At 45.1% G+C, this 24,023-nt stretch overlaps 1 protein-coding gene across 1 annotated transcript in view; it reads left to right on the top strand.

Annotated features, from left to right (window-relative positions):
* HEPHL1 (hephaestin like 1) overlaps nucleotides 1–24,023 on the top strand; it is a 537,160-nt gene that overhangs the window by 382,356 nt on the left and 130,781 nt on the right. Inside the window, exon 12 of the mRNA XM_069639277.1 lies at nucleotides 9,610–9,820. Coding sequence (XP_069495378.1) covers nucleotides 9,610–9,820 — 211 coding nt within the window. The remainder of the gene's footprint in view (nucleotides 1–9,609; nucleotides 9,821–24,023) is intronic.

The raw sequence follows: 24,023 nt of genomic DNA, 5'->3' as shown, positions 1-24,023 counted from the left end.
CCTGGAGGAATTGGAACATTAACAAATTAAGAAACCGTTTCCTTATCCAAGGGTGAGGGAAACCATTACAGAAGATGGCTGTTGGTTTTTCCAAAAGGATTTGGTACTAAAAATGTTGAAGACAACAATCTACATAAAATTTAAGACTGAGAATAAGTCAACTACAATTGGGCCAGACAGAGGTCCAAACCGAGGCTACTGAATAAGCCAACCTTTTCTGTTTGATATTTTTCTTAAGTGGTAGGACCAGTTAGCTACTTAGGATATGGACAGAAGTCTTTTTATTTGGACTCGACACACTCCCTTAGTTTTAAGTTTGATAGGTAGGAAACATCCATAATAGCGATAGGGTTAGGCTGGCATTTTGTTTATATTTAAAGAAAACTTGTGAATCATGACCACATCTAGTCCAAGTCTTTCTTCTGGTTCACCGCAGGATGCTTTGGAATAGGATACAGTAAAACATTAATAAAACGAGAATGTGTAAATTGGAAAACATTTTGATATTTGTCTCGGGAGGATAGCTCAGGGGCAACGTGCTCGTCTTGGAAGCAAGACGACACAGAGCAGCACAGGTTCGATCCCCGGGTCCGCGCTTAGAAACTTTTGGGTATTGAGCGTGTTATAAATAACCTATCATATCATATGGTGTTGTATGGTGTTTACTGCTAAAACATTGACATTCATTATTCATTTGTTTTATTTATTTTATATACATTTTAGCAGGGTGATGTTTGAAATAGAACATATTTGTATAAAAGATTGTATTGCATACATATTAAGCAAATGGGAAACATTAATTTATGCCTCCTACTGCTATCTTGTTTTACAAATATTTGGAGTAGGTTTGTATATTAGTATGACAAATCTTTTGTTGTGGGCAATTCCGTTATAGCTGTGGGAGATGCATTTGATGCTGTATGCAATGCAAACGATGCAGTCACCATTGCTACAGGAGTGCTTGCCCTAGTGTTGCTCACGTACTACTGTATCCCACACTGAAAAAGCCGGCAGCCTACAAAGGAGATCTGGCTGACTTCACGATCTTCAGTATAGCTTGAGAAGATTCTACATAGATTGTCTTCAACATTAGAGCAGCACCAAACATAACTGAGGCATAATGCTTATATTTCTTACTGTTAATCCTCATTACTCTGCTTTCCCCCCTCGACCCAGCATCCACCTCTCCTGATGGTTACCAGGATGCCTTCATCTATTTTTTGTGTGGCCTTTAGGTCTCTTCCACCCAAGGGGGTCATAAAAGGAAACCTCTCATGACCTCCTTCCTGTATTTCTCCATCCGTGCTTCAGCTCATCAAGCATACTTCATACCACTTTGGGAGTGTTTCAAGTACCAGGATGAGTAAGGCAGAAGGGTGATAATGAAGATTACCAGTAAGTAATTTAGGCACTAATGTTGCTACCCTGGCTTTGTCGCATTGCAGGGGTAAATAAGGTTGCACCCAGAAAGTATGCCTTTGCTTCGAGCCCCACTGTGGCAAACATACCTTGCATTCGAATATATGAGTGTGATAGGTCAGAATCAGGACTCGGAAAGCGAGATTTGGTGTAAACATTCTTTTTGTTTTGTCAGGGTCAAACAATCTTTCCGTACCAACTTAAACCTACTCTATGAAAGATAGAAAAGGTGCCCGTCAAAATGCCCGTAAACTAATAACAATTCTCTGTCCAGAATAATTTTCTAACCTATTTCTGTCCCTTTTCCCCAATGAAAACATAAAAACTATGAAAATAATAGTAGAAACACTTTGTTTGGTTATGAATGTGAGGAGCAGGCTGCTGGCTTATGAACCCCAACACTGTACCTTTCAATGAAGGCTCATAGCCATAGTTCCATTTCATACAAACTCCTGGATACTGGCAAATTCTCCAGGAATTCTAGTCCAAATCTCTGTCCGTCTCCTCCCGCTCTGAGGAGTCCTTCAGTCTTTTCTCTTCCCCCTTCCTGTGGTTCTCTGTCTTTATCGCACTCTGGGATTCGCTCTTACCACTTACCCTAACGCTCCCCTTCAAATGGATTGTGTCCTCCCACATATTCATCTTTGAAAATGTCCATCCAGCGTCAGCTGCTTCGGAAAATATTTTCTCTGCAGAGGGTGCTGTGTGTTGTCGACCTGATGTCCCTTAACAGTCTGTGTCCGCTCTCGAGCATGATGTCACTGACAGTACATATAGCAGGCACTGCACCCGTTACTTCAGTTCAATTTTTCCACTGCACAGTTTGCTTTGCATACAGTGCACTTTTGCCATTTTTGAATGGTTAATTTGATAATGTCCACTCCAAAAAATTGATTCAAGAAATGCAGACACTGTGGGCCCAAGATGTTCACACTGCATTTGTCTCTTGTGCCTCGGGTTCGAGCACCGGATGGAGGACTGCAGTTCCTGTCAGTCCATGACAGAAAAGGCACTTAAAGAGAGGAAGGGGAAACTCGCTTCGGGTAGGCCCCAGTATAAATCCCCATCGACTCCTTCCAAGAGGAGATCCTCTGACAAAAGGGGCTCAAGAGGATGTTCACTACCAAGGAAGCGCTCAAAGTGTTTGCGATTTTGCATTGGTTCCCACCATTCGTCGTCTTCGAGTAAGAAGTCCAAGAAAAGACGTCACTGATCCTTGGCATCTTCTGACTCCTCTCCCAAGCGCACGATAGCATATGCAGGTAACTCGGCCTCTAAGGCCGAGGGTGAAGACTGTTTGTCAACAAATGTTGAAAATCTTAAAGAAGGTGGCTCCGGCTCCTTCTAAAGAACTAAAGATGTCCCACAACCCCATTGAGCCTCTTAAGGCCGAAAAGGCGTCTTCAAAGATTTCAGCTAGCACGCCCTCGAGCCCGGGCTCTAAACCGTCGACCCCTTGAGTGCATTCAAAGCCTCGAGTCGAGGAGAGGCCTAAACTTCATTCCGCTGTGACTTCGTCTCACGGGTCGAGTTCTTCGGAGTCAATGCCTTCGGCGTCAAAGCAGTCAATCTCGTTGACGGAGCCAGTGAAGGTTTTAAACCTTTACCATAGAAGGATTTTTTCACGCCCATGACATCCATTTTTGATTTGACACTCTAAGAGGGTTTTCTCTGCCAGTACATTAACGCTGTAGGACGTCGCAGCTATGGCTGCAGAACACATAAGGGTTTCAAAATTTCACGGTTTGGTTTCTGAGAGCTTGAGTTGCAATTATTGGGACCTCCCAGAAGATGTAATGGAAGTGTTGCTTTCGGCTAGAAGACCAGCAACAAAGTCTCTGTACCGCTGCCGTTGGAATACGTTTTGCAGCTGGTGCAGAGCTAAGAATGTGGATCCTTTTGTTTGTGATACAGTAATGGTGTTGTCCTTTTTGCTTCATTTGGCCAACCAGGGGCTCCAGGTTGGCCCTGTCGAGGGCTACCTGGCGGCACTTTCCATCTTTAAGAGTTCGCCGGAACAGGGCTCTTGTTTCAAGATCCCTATTGTAGTAAAATTTTTAAAGGGGGCTCACTAATGTGTTTCCCCCAGTACCTCAGTCTGGAATTTGAATCTTGTACTGAAATACTTGATGTGTGCTCCTTTTGAGCTTCTACATTCATGTGCTTTAAGGATGTTAACGCTCAAGACTGTTTTCCCAACGGCTCTAACATTGGCACATAGAGTCAGTGAACTTCAGGCTTTTTCATGCAACCCGCCTTTTATGACCATTTACAAGGAGAAGGTAGTTTTGAGAGTCCATCTTGCATTCCTACCTAAAGTAGTGTCAGAATTTAATTTGGCTCAGAAATTGTCCTTCCTGCTTTTTATCCTCCACCTCATCCATCTAAGGAGGAGGAGAGACTACATTGTTTTGGCCCTAAGAGTTTTGAGTTGTTATATTTTTAGGATAGCAAACCTTACGCAAGACGACCAATTGTTCGTGGGTTATACAGGTCCAAGCTGGGACTGGCTGTGACAAAGCAAACCTTGTCCCGCTGGATTATACTTTGCATTTCAGAATGCTATAATCTAGCAGGTAAAGACGTTCCTGTCGGCCTGCAAGTGCATTCTACTAGGGGTGTGGCCATTTCATCGGCTTTGCAGTGAGGGGTACCAGTACAAGACGTCTGTGCTACTGCCACTTGGTCCTCTCTGCATACATTTTCAAAACATTATTGCCTGGACTCCTCGTCGGGACAGGAGGCAGGATTTGGGAAAGCTGTACTCCACAGCATTAATGATCGGTACATTCTTGTTCCCACCATCTACATCATATTGCTTTGGGAGTGTATAAAAGATGAGGAATACGCGGGAGGACTCAATCCATTCAAATAACAAATTACTTAACCCCTGGTAATGTTCTTTTGACTGGCTGTTCCTCCTATGTATTCCTCATCGCCCAACCCATCTCACCCTTCAGTAGAATTTCTGTGTATTACACCTTGCTCTCTTTATTGTCTGGTCTGTGACCTCACAAATGTCTGTGCTCTGAAAATGGAGAGGAAAAACTAGAACTGAAGTAACTGGTGCAGTGTGAGCAATATGTACCGTCAGTGATGTCATGCTCGAGAGCAGATGGAGACCGTCGAGGGACATCGAGCTGACGATGCACAAAACCCTCTACAGAGAACAAAAATGTCTGAATCAGCTGACGCTGGAAGGAGATTATGAAAGATGAGGAATACGTGCGAGGAACATCTAGTCGAAGTAACATTACCATGGGTAAGTCATTTTTTTGTCTTGGGTCATCAGTCTTTCCACAGTCTGGGGCTCTTCTCCTGTACACTCCCACTCTAGATTGTTCTCTATCTCTGGCTGCTCTGGGGTTTTCCTCCTAGTTAGTCCACCTCTCAGATTCCCTCTGTTTCTACCCAATCTAGGACTCCCCCCTTTTCCGGCTCTGTTGCCCACAGCCCACCTCCATTTCCATTTGAAGCCACTGTGTATCTGCTTGCTTCTTGCAGTGGTCCACAGGAGGTGCATTGAGTGGGGTCAGTTTTATGGTTATTCCGGGGCCGTATATGCAACCTTTCAGCTGGGCTCTGTGCCGGCTGTGAGAGGCTTTCCCTCCTGGTTCTTGTGGCGTCTCAGGTTGAGCACTTAGTTGACATTTGAACTAGCCTCTGCATCGGCCGTCCAAGCCCTCCTGCCTCGTGCTTGCAACATCTTGGGGCTGCTCAAGCCTGCCTGCCGCTGGGGTTCTCTGCTCTCATGTGCGCATCCTCAGTCATCACAATTTCAGCGTTTGCTCTCTGTCGCCGGCACACCGCCTTTGTCTAGGTTGCTGCTATTAAACTGTGGTTTAATAGGAGCTCCTTCATTGGGCTGGTTCCCTCGTCTCTTCTTCATCTTTTCAGGAGATTGTGTACAGGTAAGGTCAGATGCCAAGTCAACCATTACAAAAGGGTATGTATGGTTATTGAAAGCACTAGCCCCTACATGCCCTACATAGGAGTTAGTAGCTAGTGGTGGGGGTATGTTGACCTATATACTTCACAGGGTCCCTGTCCCTTAAGGGGGGGTTCACCCCCAGAGTGATCATGCTTACTCCGTCCCCTAGGGAGTGTTAAGAGTAGCAGGCTCACCTCCCTAGTCTCAAAGGGCCTGGCTACACCTTGGGGAGCGGTGACGATCACCCTGGAATTGTCACAGCAGAATCATCTTATCATTTCTTAGACATAATTTCAAGAGCAAAACAGAATTTAGCACCTTGTAACCAAAGGTTATGCTATCAGGGTGCCCCACCTCCACCGATAATGACTTCCAAGGGTTGATGGGGAATCCTAGGTGGGAGCTTTGCCCATAATGCATGTCTACCTCTGTTGGAACAACCCTGTATCTCCTAGGATGCTTTCTCTGAGACAAAGAATAGGCCAAAAGATTACAAATTGTATTTATTTGTGTATATATACTGCACTTTAAACCAAAGCTGGCACGCTGTGACTACTGAGGGCTTTTTTTTTCCGTGCACTATAAGAAAGGCTTGGTATCGACAGTAAGACAGACTCAAGTGACCACAGTTTAAGGGTGTTAATTGAACTTCAAAGAGGGTATGATAAACACCTATCTAATCCTAAATCTACAGATGGGAGCAAGCTACGACCATCAAATAATAATAACCAAGTCCTGGTGGTGTCTTGTCAAAATAAAACAGCCTATACCAATAAACCTATTGCCAAGCCTTGCCTCTAAATACAAATATTGTGGGAAACAAGGTTTTTCGAAAAAGAAAGAAGTGTTCACAAAATGATGTCAGGATGTTCAGTTCAGGCCGTTGGCCTCCTTCTCCACGTTTTCAGCACGGGAAAAGGTGGTTCACTCGAGCGCAGCACCGTCTCTGGCTTCTGTAGCACAAGGATACAGTTCAATCATTAGCATCAGGGCCTTCAGTGCACAAGTCTCCTTGATTCACAAAATGTTTCTTCACTCAGAGGGCCTGGTGCAACCAAATAAAACAACAAGTTATTTTCCTATTTAGATTTTCACAAGTATTCACTTCAGATGATTCACTATTCATCCCTTTAGCACAATACTCGTCACTTCGATTCCCCCTCATCTGGGCTCAGATCCCTTTAGCACAATGTTCATAGGATATTTTTTCGGGTGACTCATGGTACACCTTGGATCCCTCTGAGCCGGACTCCGATCCCTTTAACGCAATTAGTCTCCCTCAGCCGGGCTCTGACAAATTTCAAATTTACATCGAGTATCGAAGGTTTTCCAATGTGCACAGGGTTTGGCTTGACCCATTGTAGGACCACCTCAAGTTCACAATTTGTCTTCTTTTAACATTCACACCTTTCAGCTGGATACCTAACAGAGACCTCCAAATGAGCACCCACGTTGCGCCAGACCACTCTGTCTACGATATTGTATCTTAGCTTCAAAGTTCAGTCACTCACCTGCAATATTAATAATATTTGCGTTGCTCGCCACATACGCTTTATACACTGTGTTCTTTCATTTTCTTTCTACAATGTTGCCGCTTGCAGCCTTGGTTTCATCAGTTTCCCCAACTCACCGGCTGTGCTAACTTCACTGGTGCCACTTTGTTGTAGGAGCCAAGGACAGCACTGCGGCAGCAAATGATTCTTCCCGCTTTGACTATAGATGCAGGAGAGCCCCAGGTACCTCTGACAAACAATGCAGGATTCTTCAGCTTTGGTTCCAGGTCTTGCGTTTCATATTCTTGAAGGATCATAAAAGTTATGGTCGTTCGGTAAAAAGGTCAAGGGCACTTCCCTCCTTGTAATCCTCTTCGGTCTTGCCGTCTTTCGCCTTCTATTAAACTGCCATCTGAGAACTGATGCTTCCTCATATGCTTTGCCTTGCTCAGAGTGTGCTTTCGTGCTCCGCCTTTTATCTGTGTTGGGACGTGTGATAGAAGTCAGGTGTGTGCAATGATCAGTAATTGTCTGACCCTGCCTGACCATTGTATTGGTTCACATCAGACAGAAAAAAATGGGGGGGCAGATAAGACAAAGTCACCCAATCGCTCGCACTCTAAAAAGTTAACGAGTAGAAGGCAGCGGGTGATTGTATGGCGTGGTTGCTCTGTCCCAACACTCCACAGTACAAATAGTTAATGAACATATACAATCACCCTGCACCAAACACTATTTGATAGATGCATATGTTTTATATTCCATCCAAAGTCAGCCTGACACGTGTTTCGAAACTAAGCTCTTCTTCTGAGGCTTGAGTTGTTCATAAATTCACTAAAGTCCACAATGGGTGTATTGCCATAACATCAATTCAAAAAGAACACCTTACTATCACTTCGCTATTGCATCTCACCAAATATAATTGCTAGCCTTTCTACATCCCTCTGTTTTCAAAAAAGTTGCCTTACGCAACTTTTTTGAAAACAGAGGGAATGCCGAAAGGCTAGCAATTATATTTGGCGAGACCCAACAGCGAAGTAATAGTAAGGTGTTCTTTTTGGTTCACATCAGGTATACAGCTCGGGTGTTAGTCCGTTTTCTCTCAGTGAGCTGTCCGTGAGAAAGTGTTTGTGTTGGGAATGGGGCGGGGGTTGAGTTCCTAAGTATCCTACCTGGTAGGATGAGGTAAAGATGTTACAGGGAAGGGGATAACACGTCATGACATTCGGTGTCCCCCTTCCACTCCCCGAAGACCCCTCATCCAGGTGATCCTCCCGCACTGGTCCACCCCCAGGACCTGGATCCAAAAGCAATGGCCGTGTCCTGGCCACCTCAATGACAAATTCCCAGGGACTTGTGGGTGAGACACCTTCAGGTTTCTCACAGTACAGACAGGTCCAATGTTTACAAGTGTGCCATCGCACTCTTGCAACAGCTAAATCCTGTCTAAATAAACTTCTGCTGAACTCTTGCCATCTAGCCTGTGCCTGGGCTTTCTCCTGATTGCAGTGAAGAAGAGAAATCCAGTAAGAGACCCAGCTTTAGGACCAAACACTCAGCAAAAGTCCAAAGATTGGTATCCGTGCCACCAAAGAGCCCAATTCCATCAATATCTTACCACAAGGTAGTTGAGACTAAGAAAAAGACTTTTAGCTGCAATTTCTTTAACGGGTCTAAGACGAAGTTTCAACAGGGAACTCTGCAGAGCTGGAAGAACCAATGGCAGATCCCAAACTGTCCTAAAATTCTAGGAGTAGGCCTGATCTGTGGGAAGCCTCTGAGGAGCCAATGTTCAGGGAACCAAGACAGTCCCACACCAGGAAGCCTAAATGTCGGATCCCTTCCCAGTGATCTCTACAGGTGCCCGAGGACCCACCTAGAAACCGTCTTGTAGTACCTAGAGGATCAAAGCTGGAAAGTCCTTCTCAAGTCACAACTCTGGACAGGATCTCAGTGGTGACAGCTGGCTTTAAATAAGAATAACATAAGGAAGCCTAGATTGAGGCCCCTCAACTCCAAGATTAATCTTTGAAGGCGTTCCTTGTATCCTTCCAAAACGTGTAGTACTGGCAGGACTACAGCAACTGAAAAGGGCCTCAGAGATGTTGTTGGGGGAATGAACCACCATGTTGGGGCTATGACAGTTTATTGATATCCACTGCCATGTGCGAATTAGCAGGGCTACTTCAGCGCTCTCTCCCCATATACTGGGCAGTGAGGTTGTCATGGGGGGGAAAAGAGAGGAAAGCATACAGCAGACATTCCAGCCATATACTTAAAAGTGCTTCTGTACCGCAGGCCCCCTTTTCCTGAAATTGGAAGCAAAAGAGGAGAAGCAGAGCATTATCTTTGCTGGTAAAAAGACCCATAGCCGGCGTCCTGCATGTATTGCATGATTCTGCAATTATTGCCAAAGAATAGACAAAGAATCTGTGAGAAAAGTGAAACTGTGGTCGAGCGTGTCCATGTTGTTTTGTCCATAACCCTGGCATGGACATCAAAGAGTAATAAAAGAATACTTCCTGCCCAGAGATCCACCTGCAAGAGTAGTACTGCCAGTTATAGTCCACAAGATCTGCAGAGCGCAGGCTGCAGACCCTTGCTTTAAAGTTTATGATATACTGTTTTTTTGACTTTTAATGGCCTCTCATGTTTCTGCGTTTGTTGTGTTAAATCCTTGAATTGGAAGCTACTGGCGGAAATTCAATTGCTTGGTTTCTTAACTCTTTTAAAGATCCTGTGTAACCAAACCCTCTGTTTTTTTAGGCAGCTTTCAAGTGGTTTGTCGAACAACTGATCACTTCACGGGGGGCATGAAGCAGATGTATGAGGTAAGCGAATGCGACAATCCCCCAACCTCAAAGCATGAATACAGCGCCATGAGAACATACTTCGTGGCGGCAGAAGAGGTGCACTGGGACTATTCTCCTGATCGACGCTGGGAACTTGAGAGACACAATGCTACGGAAGCAGACAGGTACATACCCCAACACATTGGGATGAAAGGAGTGACGACCCTTCTGTTAATAATTAGATCTGGAGGTCATGTTGCCACCAGTGACCGATCGTGTTAGAGAACTATACCCTAGCAATTTTCAGGAGCATTGTTTTCTAAGTGCATGGAGAAGGAAATGGGCCAGAATGTCGCCCTCACAATTACGACCGCCGAAACGCCCAACTTTTTAAAAAATAAAGCACCCCCTTTATACAACATGTATATGTGGGGGGGTATGGGATATTATAGTAATATGGGGGGCTGCAGAGGGTCTCCCACCGAATATCTATGTGGTGTAAAGGGGGTTTAATAAAAACTTTTCTTTTAAAAAGTCGTCATTTTCGGTGATCACAATGATGTGTGGTTGCAGTGATCACATAGTTCCCATGGAGAACAGATGCTGAGATGGCCAAGTCGGTGGAGTGAATTGCAAAGAAAAGGCCTCCTTCTTTTATCAATTGTATGAATATCAATAGGTTGATTGATATTTTCCTCATGTGTCCAATTCCAAATATAGCTAATTTAGAAAAAAAAGGAAGATGCATTGCTGGCCGAAGCAGAATTGCTAGGTCATCCTGATTCACAGCCGTTGCCAATATTAGTCTCTCGGTGTATATTTTTTGTGCAAGTGTATGTTAATTGTGAAGGTGTAGGGATTATTGGGGATGAGGGATGACCGCCTGCATTTCTCTTTATTGCCTCAAGGTGGCAGTGTAATTTAATGTACGTTTCTAAGTACAGTGGATTGACTTGCTATTTCTTTCTCGTTCGAAATGTTCCTGCTTACTTCATAGGAAGGTGCACCATCTTCTGACAATCACACGTTTCTTTAAATATTTCATTGCTGGATAGAAAGTCGCACAATTATACACTTGTAACGAGATATCAATTTACACACTTTGGAAATGTGCTTTATTCTGCGTTCATTGTCATGCTTACGTCGTTAGGACATTGCCCATTGTTGGAGAACCTCTAAAAAGCAATTCTTTATACATAGCAATGCATTTAACATATTTGAACTTGAAAACTAGGAATACACGTTTTACACATGGGTGCTTAAGGGTGTTGACTGGCTGTTAAGTTTTCCAGAAAATGCATTTTTCATGTTTCTCATTAGAATATGAACATTCATATTTGTATGTGGAGAATTAGGTGTAAATGCAGGCCATCATCCCATCCTGCCCAATAACCCTTGTAGAACGTCCCAAGGTGTACTCCTAAATATTTTTAAATTATTTTGTAAAGAAAAAGTGAAAGTAGTTTCTGCAGGAAAGTGTGCTTTGCTGAACCGTCACACTATGTTCTGAGACCAAACTGAGCTGACTTCTGGTCTGGTCTAGGGGTTAAATCGACCACTAGCATCCTTCTAGGGATAGAATATAGTGACTTCTGCTGTGTACACTCCAAAGATACAGCAGCAGCTGACAAGCAAAAGGGTCACCTCTCGGATACAAATTTAATAAATGCAGCCACAAAAAATCTAATCAAAAACTGTAGCATTCACCGACATCTTTTTTAGAGCCTATTGGTACTACAAATATAGTCTAAAATTATGCAGAGGTTTATTCATGTTTAAAAAAAGGTAGCAGACGCCCCTCTCCAGAAAGAACATGGCATGATAACCTGTTCTGTGTTTTTTTCCCCACTTTGAGAGTTTGCAGCCATCGCTTTATGCGCGCTGTACCGTTAACGGATGGGAAAATTCCCATTTGCATATCAGTCTTTGTCCCACCCACATGGGCAGTCCAGCACCGAAATGCTATGGCAATTCGTCTCTGAACAAGAGTTCCAACAGCAACCCCATACACGTGTTTCAGCCTTGTTGGGCATCATCAGTGAGGTAGAGCTGTGCCTCTGTGAGCACAATGAGCAGGGAGTCCATGTCTGGGTTCCCCCAGGTAACTCGGGGAGCCCAACCCCAACTTACTTTATCATTACTAAAAGATAGAGGCCAGGGAAAGTATAATATCAGTCCTGCAACTCTAAGGTCTGAAACCACCAAGCTACAAAGAGGATTTATTTCAGTTCATAGGGCTTAGTGTTAAAACTCATTGGCATTTCCAATGTTTCATCATACCTGGCGGCACAATCCTACCATCCAATGGAAAATGTTGTGGTATGACGGAAAACCTGCATATTGCCATATTAGTTTAAACAAAAATAAAGTTACTAAACTTGGCCTGCATTGATGGTCCTATAGATGAAAGGGCAAAAAGCTGAGAAAGCAGCCTTTCCTTCCACCCTTTGCAATCGTAAATAACCCTTTTACATTTCACAAGCATCAAAAAGGGCATCTTCTAAAGATTGAGGTGCATCCACAAAAGGTCGTTTGGGCCTCTTTAGCAGGGGTTAATCTGCGCAAGGCGAGATAAATGCAAGACGAATTAGAGACATGAGCTAAGCAGGTGGTAAAGGGGCATGGAAGCTCAAGGACGAGGAAAATCACTCCCACCAGTTTTAAAACTCGCAGGATGCTTAGTTCCTCCCTGCAGCAAATCCACTAGGTTCAAAGCACTGGTAACTGCTGTAGAAAACAAGCATCAGCAAAGCCAAGAGGTCTTTTGACATGTCAAGGAGATGATTTATTTGTCTAAACTCTGTAACATAGTTGATACCTGGGACCAAGAAAGAAGCCAAGCACAACCACTCTTAAGTTCAACAGTGTATGCAAACTGGGACCATTCAAAAGGTAAGACAGGGATCGCCTCAACAGAAAGAATAAAAGCAGCATTACCTCCTGGTTTCTCTCTCTCTTTTTCACTCCCAGCCTGAGTAGTTGGGCCTGCAGGCCTTTTTAAGAACAGTTGCAACCTGTACAATTCATCAGTGGGTTTTAGCTTCAGATAGGTTACTTACCCCTTCTCTGGCGTGGGCTCAAGGGTAAATCTAATCGTCATGCTCAACATTACCTATATTTTCAGGCATTCCTGTGTTCCAAACCCCATGGCTAACCCAGTCAATGATCTTCCTGTGAAGCCTGCCAAGTCTCTCGAATGAGGGATCAGCCAGGAGGAAGACAGAATGATTTATTTCTGTTATTCTTCCATGAGAGCCTGTAGTTCCTTCCCACCACCTCTCTGAGCTACCCATCTGGAACCTCCTCTGGCCAGCTCGGCCTGCGTACTGGCTGACCTGGGCTCCCAGAACCTTTCTGCTCTGGCTGACTATATGTTTACCAGAAAGTCTCCTCACTGAGCAGCTCATCAATAACATCATTGTGCCTTAACTCAAATGCTCTTTTTCTCATACCAATAAGACAGTGCTTGATCATCACTGTCTTACTTCTCTTCGCCAACTTCCTCACTACGATATTATTCCTCCTCACTCCGATATTATTCACTCCAAAACTCCCTGTCTGAAGAAATCTATTATTCCTTAACCTCTTCTCTATCTCCAACCTCTTTTGGCTTCCAGCTTTCATCCTCCTCTGTCTCTATAGTTCCCTTGTCTTCCTTATCCGACAACACCTCCTCCCTACCACCTTAAACTATTCTCCTTGCCGCCACCTCTATTCTCCCCGCTTGGGTTGCTTCGTCTTTCTGGCTCACACCATCATTTGGCTCTCCACCAGCTCTTCTAACTGCCTTATCTATTACCACATCTGCCACTCCTGTTATTACACCACCTTCCAATCAGATCGCACCACCTTCCACTACTACTGTCTCTACTCTCCTGCTGTCACCTTGCCTGCTTTCGCTGACCCTTCAGCTCTCCTTCGCCACTGCTCTCCATCCTCCAATCAATACTAAAGTCTCTCAAACCATGCTCCTCCCCAGTATCAAGTCTCCAACCTTCTTTAAACACGACCCTCCTGATATTCTGCAACCCACACTACCAGACTCGATGACTGACTTATGTAGGGCCTTCCCTCCCCCTGGGTGGTACTTCCTCTGAGGGTATGCACTTGTGAGTGGTAAATGGATGAGGGGTAAGATTGGCTCGCTTTCCTGAGTGCCCCTGAGTCTGATTTTGGGTAGAACCAAGTCTATAATTGGCCTTGCCGACATCTTACAGGGCATTACTGTCAGGAACAGGTGCCGAAGAGATGGCGTCTGTGCGGTGATTCCCATCCGTAAGGACTCCCACCGTATCTAAAAGGAACAAAAGCAACAAAAAAAGAACAGAATTCGGAATGGAAGCCAACAACCCTTAGAAGATATAAGTACTTTACATTGTATATAAGAATTCCAGAGCGTGAAGAAAGCAGAAGTACAGGAGGAAAGGAAAACCGACCCGGCTTAACGAGAGGAGAACAAGAAAGGAAATTCAGGGGTGCGGCACAGGGGCTTCATACTAAACGGATGAATGGGTATAAATCCCCAGTACCAAAGTCGAGTGAGGGGAATTCCAAGAAGAATCAGGAATCTGTAGAAAACCAAATCCAAAACAAAGTATATAATGTAGGTGTCGATCCATACACAAAAGAACACAGGAATGGACACAAAAAGGTAGTCTTAACAAGGAAGAGGGTGCAGTATGCTGGGTAAACAAGAACATTAAGAATCTGGGGAAACCCTAAGCAGCCGTGGATGCGGGATGCAGTGTTGATATTTAGGACCGAACGTATTGTGAATCCGTAAAACAAGCAGGGGTTTGGTACATACAAAGGATAGAATAGTAAGTCTTTCAAGGCAGACCTGTAATAAGCTACATAGCAGGCAGATGGGATTCAGGTTGTTGTACCTATTCCAGTTGAATTATTACTATGTGAGTTAACAGCACCTTCAAGGGGGGGTAAACGTACCAACATTAGAGGTACAAAGCCTAGGAGGTAACTAGGTCAAAGCACAAGAGCATGAAACCCACTGGAAGACGCAAGGAAGACAGGAGCCGGGTACCAAACAGAACACAGAAGAGCAAGGAAACGAGCTCCAATGCTGGAAACTCGCGATCCATTGTTGAAAGCCATGTTCTCGTCCGTGTCTGCTTCCTGTTCTCTGTGTGGTGTACCCAAGTGAACGCATCAAGTCCTGAGAAAAATAGTCCTTCTCCGCAGGCGCCATGGGAGGCACCAGCGACCCCAAATTGGTAGCAGTCCCCGCACTGAGTTGCAGCTTCGAACCGTGATAAGTACTCTCTGTGTTCTTTCCTCCTTTCGCTTGTTCTGGGCCGCAAGCTCCTGATTTCTGTGAGCAGGTAAGGGACATGAACCTCTCAACCTGAGGCAGGTGGCCTACCAGGGTGTTAGCCAGAGCCATTCTGTCCTTTCTACTTGTACCTGGCTACAAATGTCAAGTACCACTTGTGATCACCCCATATCTACTGAACTCTGTTCTGGACAGTCTTTCTGTCCTCTTATGCAGTACTATAGATACCAGAAGTCCTTGAGGTGGAGGAGGGACTGAGCATCCCAGCAGTGAGAGTGTTGGAAGTGAACTGCGGGGCCCCCAGAGTAGCGTGTGCTGCATCCCAACACTGAGGAAGCTCCAGGACATGCAAAGGAAGACCGTCGGATTGTGTTTGTCGCAGCTGCGCTTAAGACAACATGCAAAAGTACTTTGGAAGTAGCTATGTTTGCCACATGCTACAATTTCCTAACTCAAGTGCTTTCGGGATTGTGGAGGTGGCAGGGAGGAGCAGGGCTTCAGAGGCATTTTAAAGCCTCATACCTGCATAACACGACCCCAGGGGGAAAACAGGGTAGCGATTAGCCCGGGGCTTGCGGTTGGGGCGCTCCAAGGCCAATGGGAAGGGGAGGAGCATTAAGAGGTAACTGTAAACAGGGCATTTCTGGTTGTTAGGTGAGGTAAAAGGGGGAGGAAGTGGACCGTGAGACCAATATGAGGAAGGACGGTGCATCAGAGCTTGCAAGAGGATTGTAAAGAACGTGTGCATGGTGAGGTATTGGTTGGCGAGAGAATGTGGTGTGAGAGTGCCTGTTTGGGGAGTGAAGGGGGTGACTGAGATTAAGTTTAAGAGTAGAGGGTGTATGTGAGAGCGAGTGAACCAGGTGAATGAGAGAGTGAAAGAGGGTTGACTGTGAGGAGAGTGTAGTGTAGAAGGGGTGAGAAGAGGGGGACGCAGTAGATGGGAGAGTAGTAGAGAATGAGGGAGAGTAGAAGGAAGAGCATCATAGAAACAGAGAGAGGTCGAGGAACAAAAGAGGGTGAAGGAAGAGAAGCGAGAAGGGTTGAAGGAAAGGAAGGAGAGCGCATCAGAGTGAGTAATACAAGTGCACGAAAGGGCAAGGCTATGTGAGAACTGGGTAATTGAAATGCACCCCTTCTTGTCTTTTGGTCTTAGTGGGACCCCCGTTTGGATCCTACTAGAAATTCCCAGAGGGAACCAGTTGGAGAAGTTGATTACCTTGATGCCCTCATGAGTATCCAGCCAGATCGTAGACAGTAGGGGGTTAATGATCTCTGTACCACTTTGTGATTTAGGGACACTCGGTCTCGGGAGGGAAAAGCCCACGGGAGGCAAGAAACTTTCAACGTTCTAATAAAATCCTTGAACCGTCCTAAGTTCTGCAAAACTCTAAAAATGTGGCTCTTTGAACAGTACCTCCCTCCACCAAGAGCACTGCTTTACTGTATAAAATGCCAGGCCCATTTCAAACACAATCCTGTTGTGAAGTGCTTCGCTGCTCTTGAGCTAGGATCGCATTATAAGCAGTAAAATAATAAAATAAATTGAGTTGGTATGTTCTATATGAGGCATTTCCCAGCATGTGAATTGGACATTTGAAGCAGAAACAGGCTGAGTAGGCCTTTCTTTCTCTTTATTTACTGAATAGTTGGTATGCTTTGGAAACCTGATGCATTGCATTTTCAGAAAAGAAACTCTCTGACAGCCAAAGGTTCTGTACCTTGGTTTTCAATTGAATAAGGTGCCGGTTGGAAAGCTGTGGGCTTGCAACATTGTATCAGCAGGACTCACCAATTCCCTGCATGTTGCAATGACGTTCCGAGACATGATTTAAGTGTGACGGTATGTTTGCAGTCTCTAGTGAAGGGAAATGGTCTCCCTTAACATGAAATGCATTTTCCCCTTCCCTAGAGTTGGAGGTCTGTTAAGAAAGGGCTGCAGACAGGGTTGGACTTGGGCATAAAATTGTCTCGGGCACCAATGACAGTTTACCATGGTTGCATATGGCAATTCATTTATTTTGTGACAGACTATTTGAATAGTACACACGGGACTTTTTTTTAAATAAAAAGTTAAGCAAATTGTGCATTTTAAAGAATATGTATTCAGCAACACTGGTCAAAACTACTAGCTGAATAGTAAAGTAACTCATCAAACTGGCCCCCATTGGCCAACAAAGTGGCCCACTTTGACCAAAAAACTGGCGCACACTCACATTTAGCGTTTTTGCAATATTGGGAGACCTAGGAGCTGGGATGGAGGCCACAGCCGTAAGCAGTCTTAAATAAAGGCATTCTTGAAAATAGAATATTGTGCGTTTTTGGAACCGGTGAGACCTATTACGTTAATCCCAGATGACTTATGAAAGTCCATTATATATATATTTATATATATATATATATATAATAGCTTTCCCCTTCAACATACTTAATATTGTTTTACCCCTAGGAGGTTCCACGTTCCAAGACAGGATAGCTGTCCAGTCTGACGAGCATAGCACCTAGAATACAAGATTTGAACACCCCCACAAGAAGTTTTACAGGCCCTCACATTAAGGTATGCCTCACTCATAGCAAAATGTTTACCATTGCTGTTTAGGCATAGGGGAACAGCATAACACTGAGACAAGTGAAATTATACATTGAGTACTTGGACATAGGAAATACATTAGGATTCAGGTTTTTGTACCTATTCCAGTTGAATTATTACTATGTGAGTTAACAGGACCTTCAAGGGGGGTAAACGTACCTACATTAGAGGTACAAAGCCTAGACCGATGATCTCCTGCATTTTCGAGCATTTTTGATGCCATAATAATCATGATGCTGCATAATACTTAAAACCATTGCACCCCCCTAGCAATACAATGTAATGTTTGTGAAATATGCTATACTCTCTATACATCATTCTAGCCTCACAAGGAGGTGTCTGCGCAATCGTGAAGAGTGAGTGCTGTACTTTCAGACTCCATTACTGACAGAGTCACTCCCTTCCCCCATTTGTAAGCCTCCTTCACACCAGTTCATAGACTTCCTGAACCTTTGGGTCTTGGATTGACGGTCTATTGGGACCTCTGGGTGCATGTATTAGACAGATCTTACTCATAGCGCTAGTCATAAGTGTAAGTTTATCCTGTTTGTTGATGGTTTGTAAGTGTCAGTATTATCAGGTATGCAACACTTGTTCTGAAGTCTCTCAATTTGCCCAAATGCTTTACTGTCATGCTACAGAAAATATCTGCTATGATACGCCATGATGTGATGTTTGGTCCCCTGGAGATGTATGTAATGAGACTGGAGTGAAGGTCTGATAGAAAGGGACTGAGGGGGACAGTTTGGAATTGAAAATTGTATTTACTCTCCTTGCATACAACTGTATTATAATATTGTGGAGATACTGCAAACTGTTTCTTGCTTGTGCAATGTGAAGCTTTACTTTGCATGCCTTTTCGAATGTAGTTATGCTCGCCTTCACATGCGCATGACTTTTCTTGCTTCTGACGGGTTTCGTTTTTTGGCATATGTAAGCATGTTCTAGGCTCCCGATTTTTTGGAAAAAGTGTCTCTAGTAGACCAAGGTCATCATATTGTAAGCATTCTTGCCTGCCTCAGTGTGTGTGTGAATCTTTGAGTATATTCAACTTCCCTAAATACTGACTCACATGTAAGAATGCAGCTGGCATCAAAGACCTGTATATTGGGGCTTTGCTCCCTGCTTGCAACATTGTTTCAGTATGGTTCCTTGCCCTTTCTGGATCACGTCTTTGACTGAAATGCATGTGTTCCTTTGGGTATAAAAGAATGGTGCACAGAGGCAGAGGGTTCCCACTTGCGCCGAAGTCTCATACTGTTGTTGGTTCATTTTGTCCTGTTCACTTTTTACTAATAAACTATTCACCAATACACCAGAATAGTCAGTGATCATTTTTCCATGACAGTACTTGCTAGGGTCGGTGCTTGGTGGATGTTCCCATGATGCTGTGAAGAATAGAGGGGGCCTGTCCCTGATGTCCATTGTGGCCCGATCCCACAGTTCCTTCTTCTGGGTTGCCCCATTCACCATATGGAAGCCACCCTTTCACCCCCACACCTAGCCCGTGCACATACTAATGTCCTGTGCAGCCCCTTGCCCGGATGGGGGCTCGCCTAATCATATCACGTGGCAAATCCTTGTCTTCAGGGTGTCCCCCATATTCTCGTGTGGGGGGCACCTGCACTCACCACTGCACCTACAGTGATTGTCCCATCTTCTGGGTAGCCCTATACCCTGGGGGGCCGGGCTGCCCACATCACAACACTCACTGTGTATCCACCTTGGATCCAGGCTGCGTCCCCGTTGCCAAAGGTGAGTCCACCATTGACCTTGTCACAGCCATGGTGAGCACTCCTGGGCCAGCCACCATTATTTACTGGATCTAGGAGATGCAGCAGGGGAGGTTTGTGTAGTCTTCACCGGGGCCGGGATGACCGAACGGTTTGGGACATGGCTTTACCCGTGCCACTATGAAAGAGTGACCGGAGACTTCTCTCGTCACATGGGCTGCTTAAGCAGTGAATCATTGAGGGATTCAGTCACTTCTCCCCAGAGGTGAGCCTCTCCTTGTGAGGCTAGGGAGGTGAGCTTTCTACGCAACATTCCACCTAGGGTTGGCTGTAAGCGGGACCTCATGGGGACACAGTGACTGTCTGGGAACAAGGACTCCCATCCTGAAGAGGGTGTGGGGATGGGCCTTCAGTCACCTTAACCCAAACAGGCTCACCACTTAGGAAGTGAGTATATAATTGTACATAAAGCAACTTTATTGTACCAGGCTCTGGGGAGCGGTTAGATGGTGTTGCAGGACCAAACTAACCTAAGTCTCAACAATACTGCATCAGTTCACATCTTTTAAACATTTTTGCCAACTCCCAAAATACTTTATTGAAATCCATCCCCCAAACATGATTGGACACAACCATGATTTAAACGATATCAAAGAAAATCACAGATAGATCCAGATAGAAGGGCAAGGATATCGATAACACCTTAACATACAAACTACACACATGCAACAATGGAGCACAGTTAGGAAATAGATAGCAAGGGAGTGGGTGATTGCTAATTTACAGCACCAATACCAGAGCGGGGGACAAGACACGCCCCTACCTATTACACCACATTCAAAACAGAGCTGGGAATGTGCCATGCCATCACTCACAACAATTAGATGGACAGGAAAATGAAACATGTGCCTACTTATAGGACATCTGGTTACATAGAACAAGAATTACAAGGACTAGGAGTCCTATAACCCATTAACCCTATGCTCAAATCTCTGCATACCTAACCCACACAAAAATCCACACAAACATTTCCTCGCTCAGCAAACCGCACTCACTTCACCACACTGCAACAACAAACACATAAACTGCACCAACAGTACACAAGGTCTCGCATCGGTCTGATATTCAAAGCAAAGCTCAGCGCACAGTCAAAACCGAACAAACTGTCAACAGCACACCACTTTCTCACTTTCATATTCCCTCGTCACCCAACGATCTCACTTTCCTATTCCCTCTTCACCCATCAAACCCATTCCCCCCTTTTTGTTTGCAGATCCGCAAGAGCGCCTGGGGACCAATTCCATTGGCGACAGTGCACTTTACAAATACCTTTAACATTAACAACCCTCTTCAAAGATATCCCATCTTTTCCCAATTCCTAAGGTTTCTTTGGTCAGTTTTATCTCAAAATGTATCTTCAGATTATATTCATAACACCCCTCTAGTTATGATTTGTCCATAGTAGGTCATGACGACAACACGTGGTTAAACATTGGTATTGAAAACATAATTCATTATTAGCAATAACTGGCCTGAGCCGTTTAAATCTGAACTCTTGATTTGCACATGGATTGTATGGACATTACCTGCGATATGAGGAGGCTGGATGAATGATTTCCCTTCGTTTGTGATGCTATCTCATTTCCCAGGTCATTGTTCCCATTACATGTCTTAATCTACAAGGCTCCAACTCCTAAATAGCTTAGGCATCAGCTTACCCTGTGTTTTACAAGTGACCAGAATAAATAATAAAACTCTTGGTCACACTCAGGAGTTTATACCTATTGTCTCAGAGACTTATCAGACCATAAAAACTCAAGGCTATTTGTACAGCTGTTGACCGCAAAGGCCGACGTTACTCATTCACCTGCTTTTCTGCTGTCTGAAAACCTGTTTAGAAGTCAATGTGCATTTTGCAAGAAAGCCCTAACCATCATGCTGTGGTTCATTGTGAAAAGGCCATTTATATTGTATTTCTAATGATGTGTATGTTTTTGCATTTGGTGGATTTAAAACTTTATCCTTCTGTGCACGCGCAAGCTAATATATATCAGTTATGAACAAAAGGTAACACTAAAAGTACCATTTCCCATGCACAATTAAGTACACTTAATACATATGAAATTGAAACATTGCGCTCAATTCGCCTCACCCCAAGTCAACAATAGGGAGCACGCAACATGAACCCTTTTGTTGCGCTCACCTGGCTCCCACAGGGGCATCGATCTGAACTGGACAGCTGCGGTCTCCACCAATGTGACGCGTAGCGCCGAGATGACGCACTGGACTGGCCCACCTAGCTTCGTTTGCTTGGCCCGTAGGAATATTCTTCTACAAATGGAGAAGGCGAATTAACCACCTGTGGAGTTGAGCGTTAACCCCCCCCCACTCCCGCTGTTCTCCCCACTGATCACCTTTGATGTCCCCTCTTATAGTCTCACCTGATGGTTTGGAAAGATGAGCTCTCCATCTTTCATTGAACGCAGGGGCGCGTAGATAACCAGTTGCTTCACTGGCTCGAAGGAATTTGTGAGTTCCAGAACAACATTGACTCTGAGATTTCTGGCAAGACGCCGTAAGTATGTAGTTCGTAAGAGTTCAAATGTCTGACTTTCACTCTTGTCCGATTCCTTGCAGGTTGCAGCTCGACCCTAGCGAAGAGTTCCTCGTGGCAACCGGTAATATTCAGGTAAGGATTTGTATTATCCAACACAGTTCGATAAGATCATGTCAGTATGTAACCTGTTGCTTTCTCCCTTATTCAGGCGCTGAGAGAAAGTATGAAGTCTCGGGGAATAATGCCTCCGGCGGTAAAATCAGGCAAGTCTATTGTGGTGAGGAGGTTTCCCCTTGTTTGTCCCTTTGTTTCACCTTGCTGTCCTTTTGTTTCCCCTTAGGGGCTGTGGTTCGGCGAGGATGCAGTGGAAGCTGCGCCGACCCGTGAAGAGGAATAGTACCCCCGGTGGTAAAATCAGGTAAGTCTATGGGGGGTAACTAATATTGCCTCTGTTTATTCCCTTGGCTCACCTTGCTGTTCTTGTGTTCCACTTAGGTGCCTGAATGTGGCAGGAACATGCAGAAGGATGCAGTGGAATGTGAAGATGCTGCAAAGGCCGGTGAGTCCAGCGCGGCGCTGCAGCAGGCGAGGCGACGCGCATAAAATAACTTCTTTCTTCCAGCTCGAAGGCGCGGTGGATCGGGAATTCAGGTAAGGATCAAAGGTATTGCTCTTGTTCTAACCTTTTCTCCTTCTTTCTCCCTTTTTCTAGGAGCTCCAGACTCAAGGCGGGCGTGGCAGAAGACTGGATGCAGACTTGCAGGCACGGTGAGCGTTACGCTGCTGGATGCAGAATAACACAAAACGTGTGCTGCTCTTCGGGCGTGGTTTAAATAGCCTCCAAAGTAGTCCCAGGTAAGTATTCCTCCCCAGCCCCACCCGAGTAAAAAATAGTCCCTAGGTAAAGTAGTCCCTTCCAAGCCTCTTTTGGCTTGGAGCTCTTGCAGCATGGTCTGCATCAGGTAAGTTTGCAGTATGGTCTGCATCAGGTAAGTTTTAATCTGAGCCTGGCGCCTATGGCGCCAGGACCGACTCTCCATATGAGCCTGGCGCCATAGACGCCAGGACTGCACCCAAATAGCCCCTAGCAGGGTTTGTTGGGCTTGCTTGGAATAACTTGATGCCTGCTTCTGGGGTTGCTGGACTTGGTCTGGGTCCCCGGGGGTAGGCATCATGACACCTTTGTAATGATGGGGACCCTTCCTGACCACCCCAACAAGGGGCTCTCTTTGTATGGTACTAACAAACATACGTTTACCATATCAGCTATCAGACTAGAAGACTCCTCTTGCGTAGGTTATGGTAATGTGGTTACAGGAACAGACCACCCACCTGACACTGTGAAGAGTGAGAGTACAGGAGGAATAATGAATAGTGAGTTGACAAGTACTGAGACGAAGAAATATCCAGGAGATAGGAAGAGCTGCAACACCGAGAAAGGATTCCAGTTCCATAAAGGAACTCTCTATCCTATAAGGCCCTGAGGTCATCACTACCTCAAGAACGCCAAACGGAACAGGCCACTGTTTGCTGTTGCAACACCTCTCCCCTTACTCCATAAAAATGTACAACCACTGAGAAGAGGAAGAGCGAAGGAAACATGAAATGTGCCAACAGGTTGGAATCCACTCATACTGGGAAGGAGAATAATGGAGTAATAATGATCACTCCTCCATTGGAATCATTCTTCACTGGGAAGAGTTGTAACCATGGACTCATAAATAATTATTTCCGGAGAACAATGATCCTCCGCTGGGGAGGACCCAGCCAGACGATATACAAATTAAAGAAGGACTTGCAGAAGGGGGAAGCAGATGCTGAGCAGGTGCATCCTGGGTAGTTCAAACCTCGGAGAGAGAAACCCATGGAATAGGCTTGTCCTCTGTTGAGAGGATGTGGCGAAACTGAAGGAAAAGCAGTCCAGGAGCCGACAGCAAGCCGACTCATGTGAAAATCTGGAAGATCCATGTGGTGGCGTTAACTCAAGGGGGTGGACTTTGAGGTCCACAATCAATGCTGAGACCGCCAAGCATAGGGCTCTGTGGAGCCGCTGAGAAGCACAGAAGCCAAAGAGAAACGCCAATAGCGTTTACCAGCACAAAGGAAACCCACGACCCCAGGAAAAACCGACGATGCCAACCTGTCAAGACAAAAGAAACCGGGGCGGTGAGAGACCCAGTAGGGGTCAGGGTCATATAGAAGTCAATAACAAGAGCCA

This window comes from Ambystoma mexicanum, chromosome 7q (assembly GCF_040938575.1).
Source record: "Ambystoma mexicanum isolate Mex_15411 chromosome 7q, UKY_AmexF1_1, whole genome shotgun sequence".
Classification (NCBI taxonomy): Eukaryota; Metazoa; Chordata; class Amphibia; order Caudata; family Ambystomatidae; genus Ambystoma; species Ambystoma mexicanum.
Note: the sequence above shows the minus strand (reverse complement) of the source record. Positions and strands in the feature narration are given on the sequence as shown.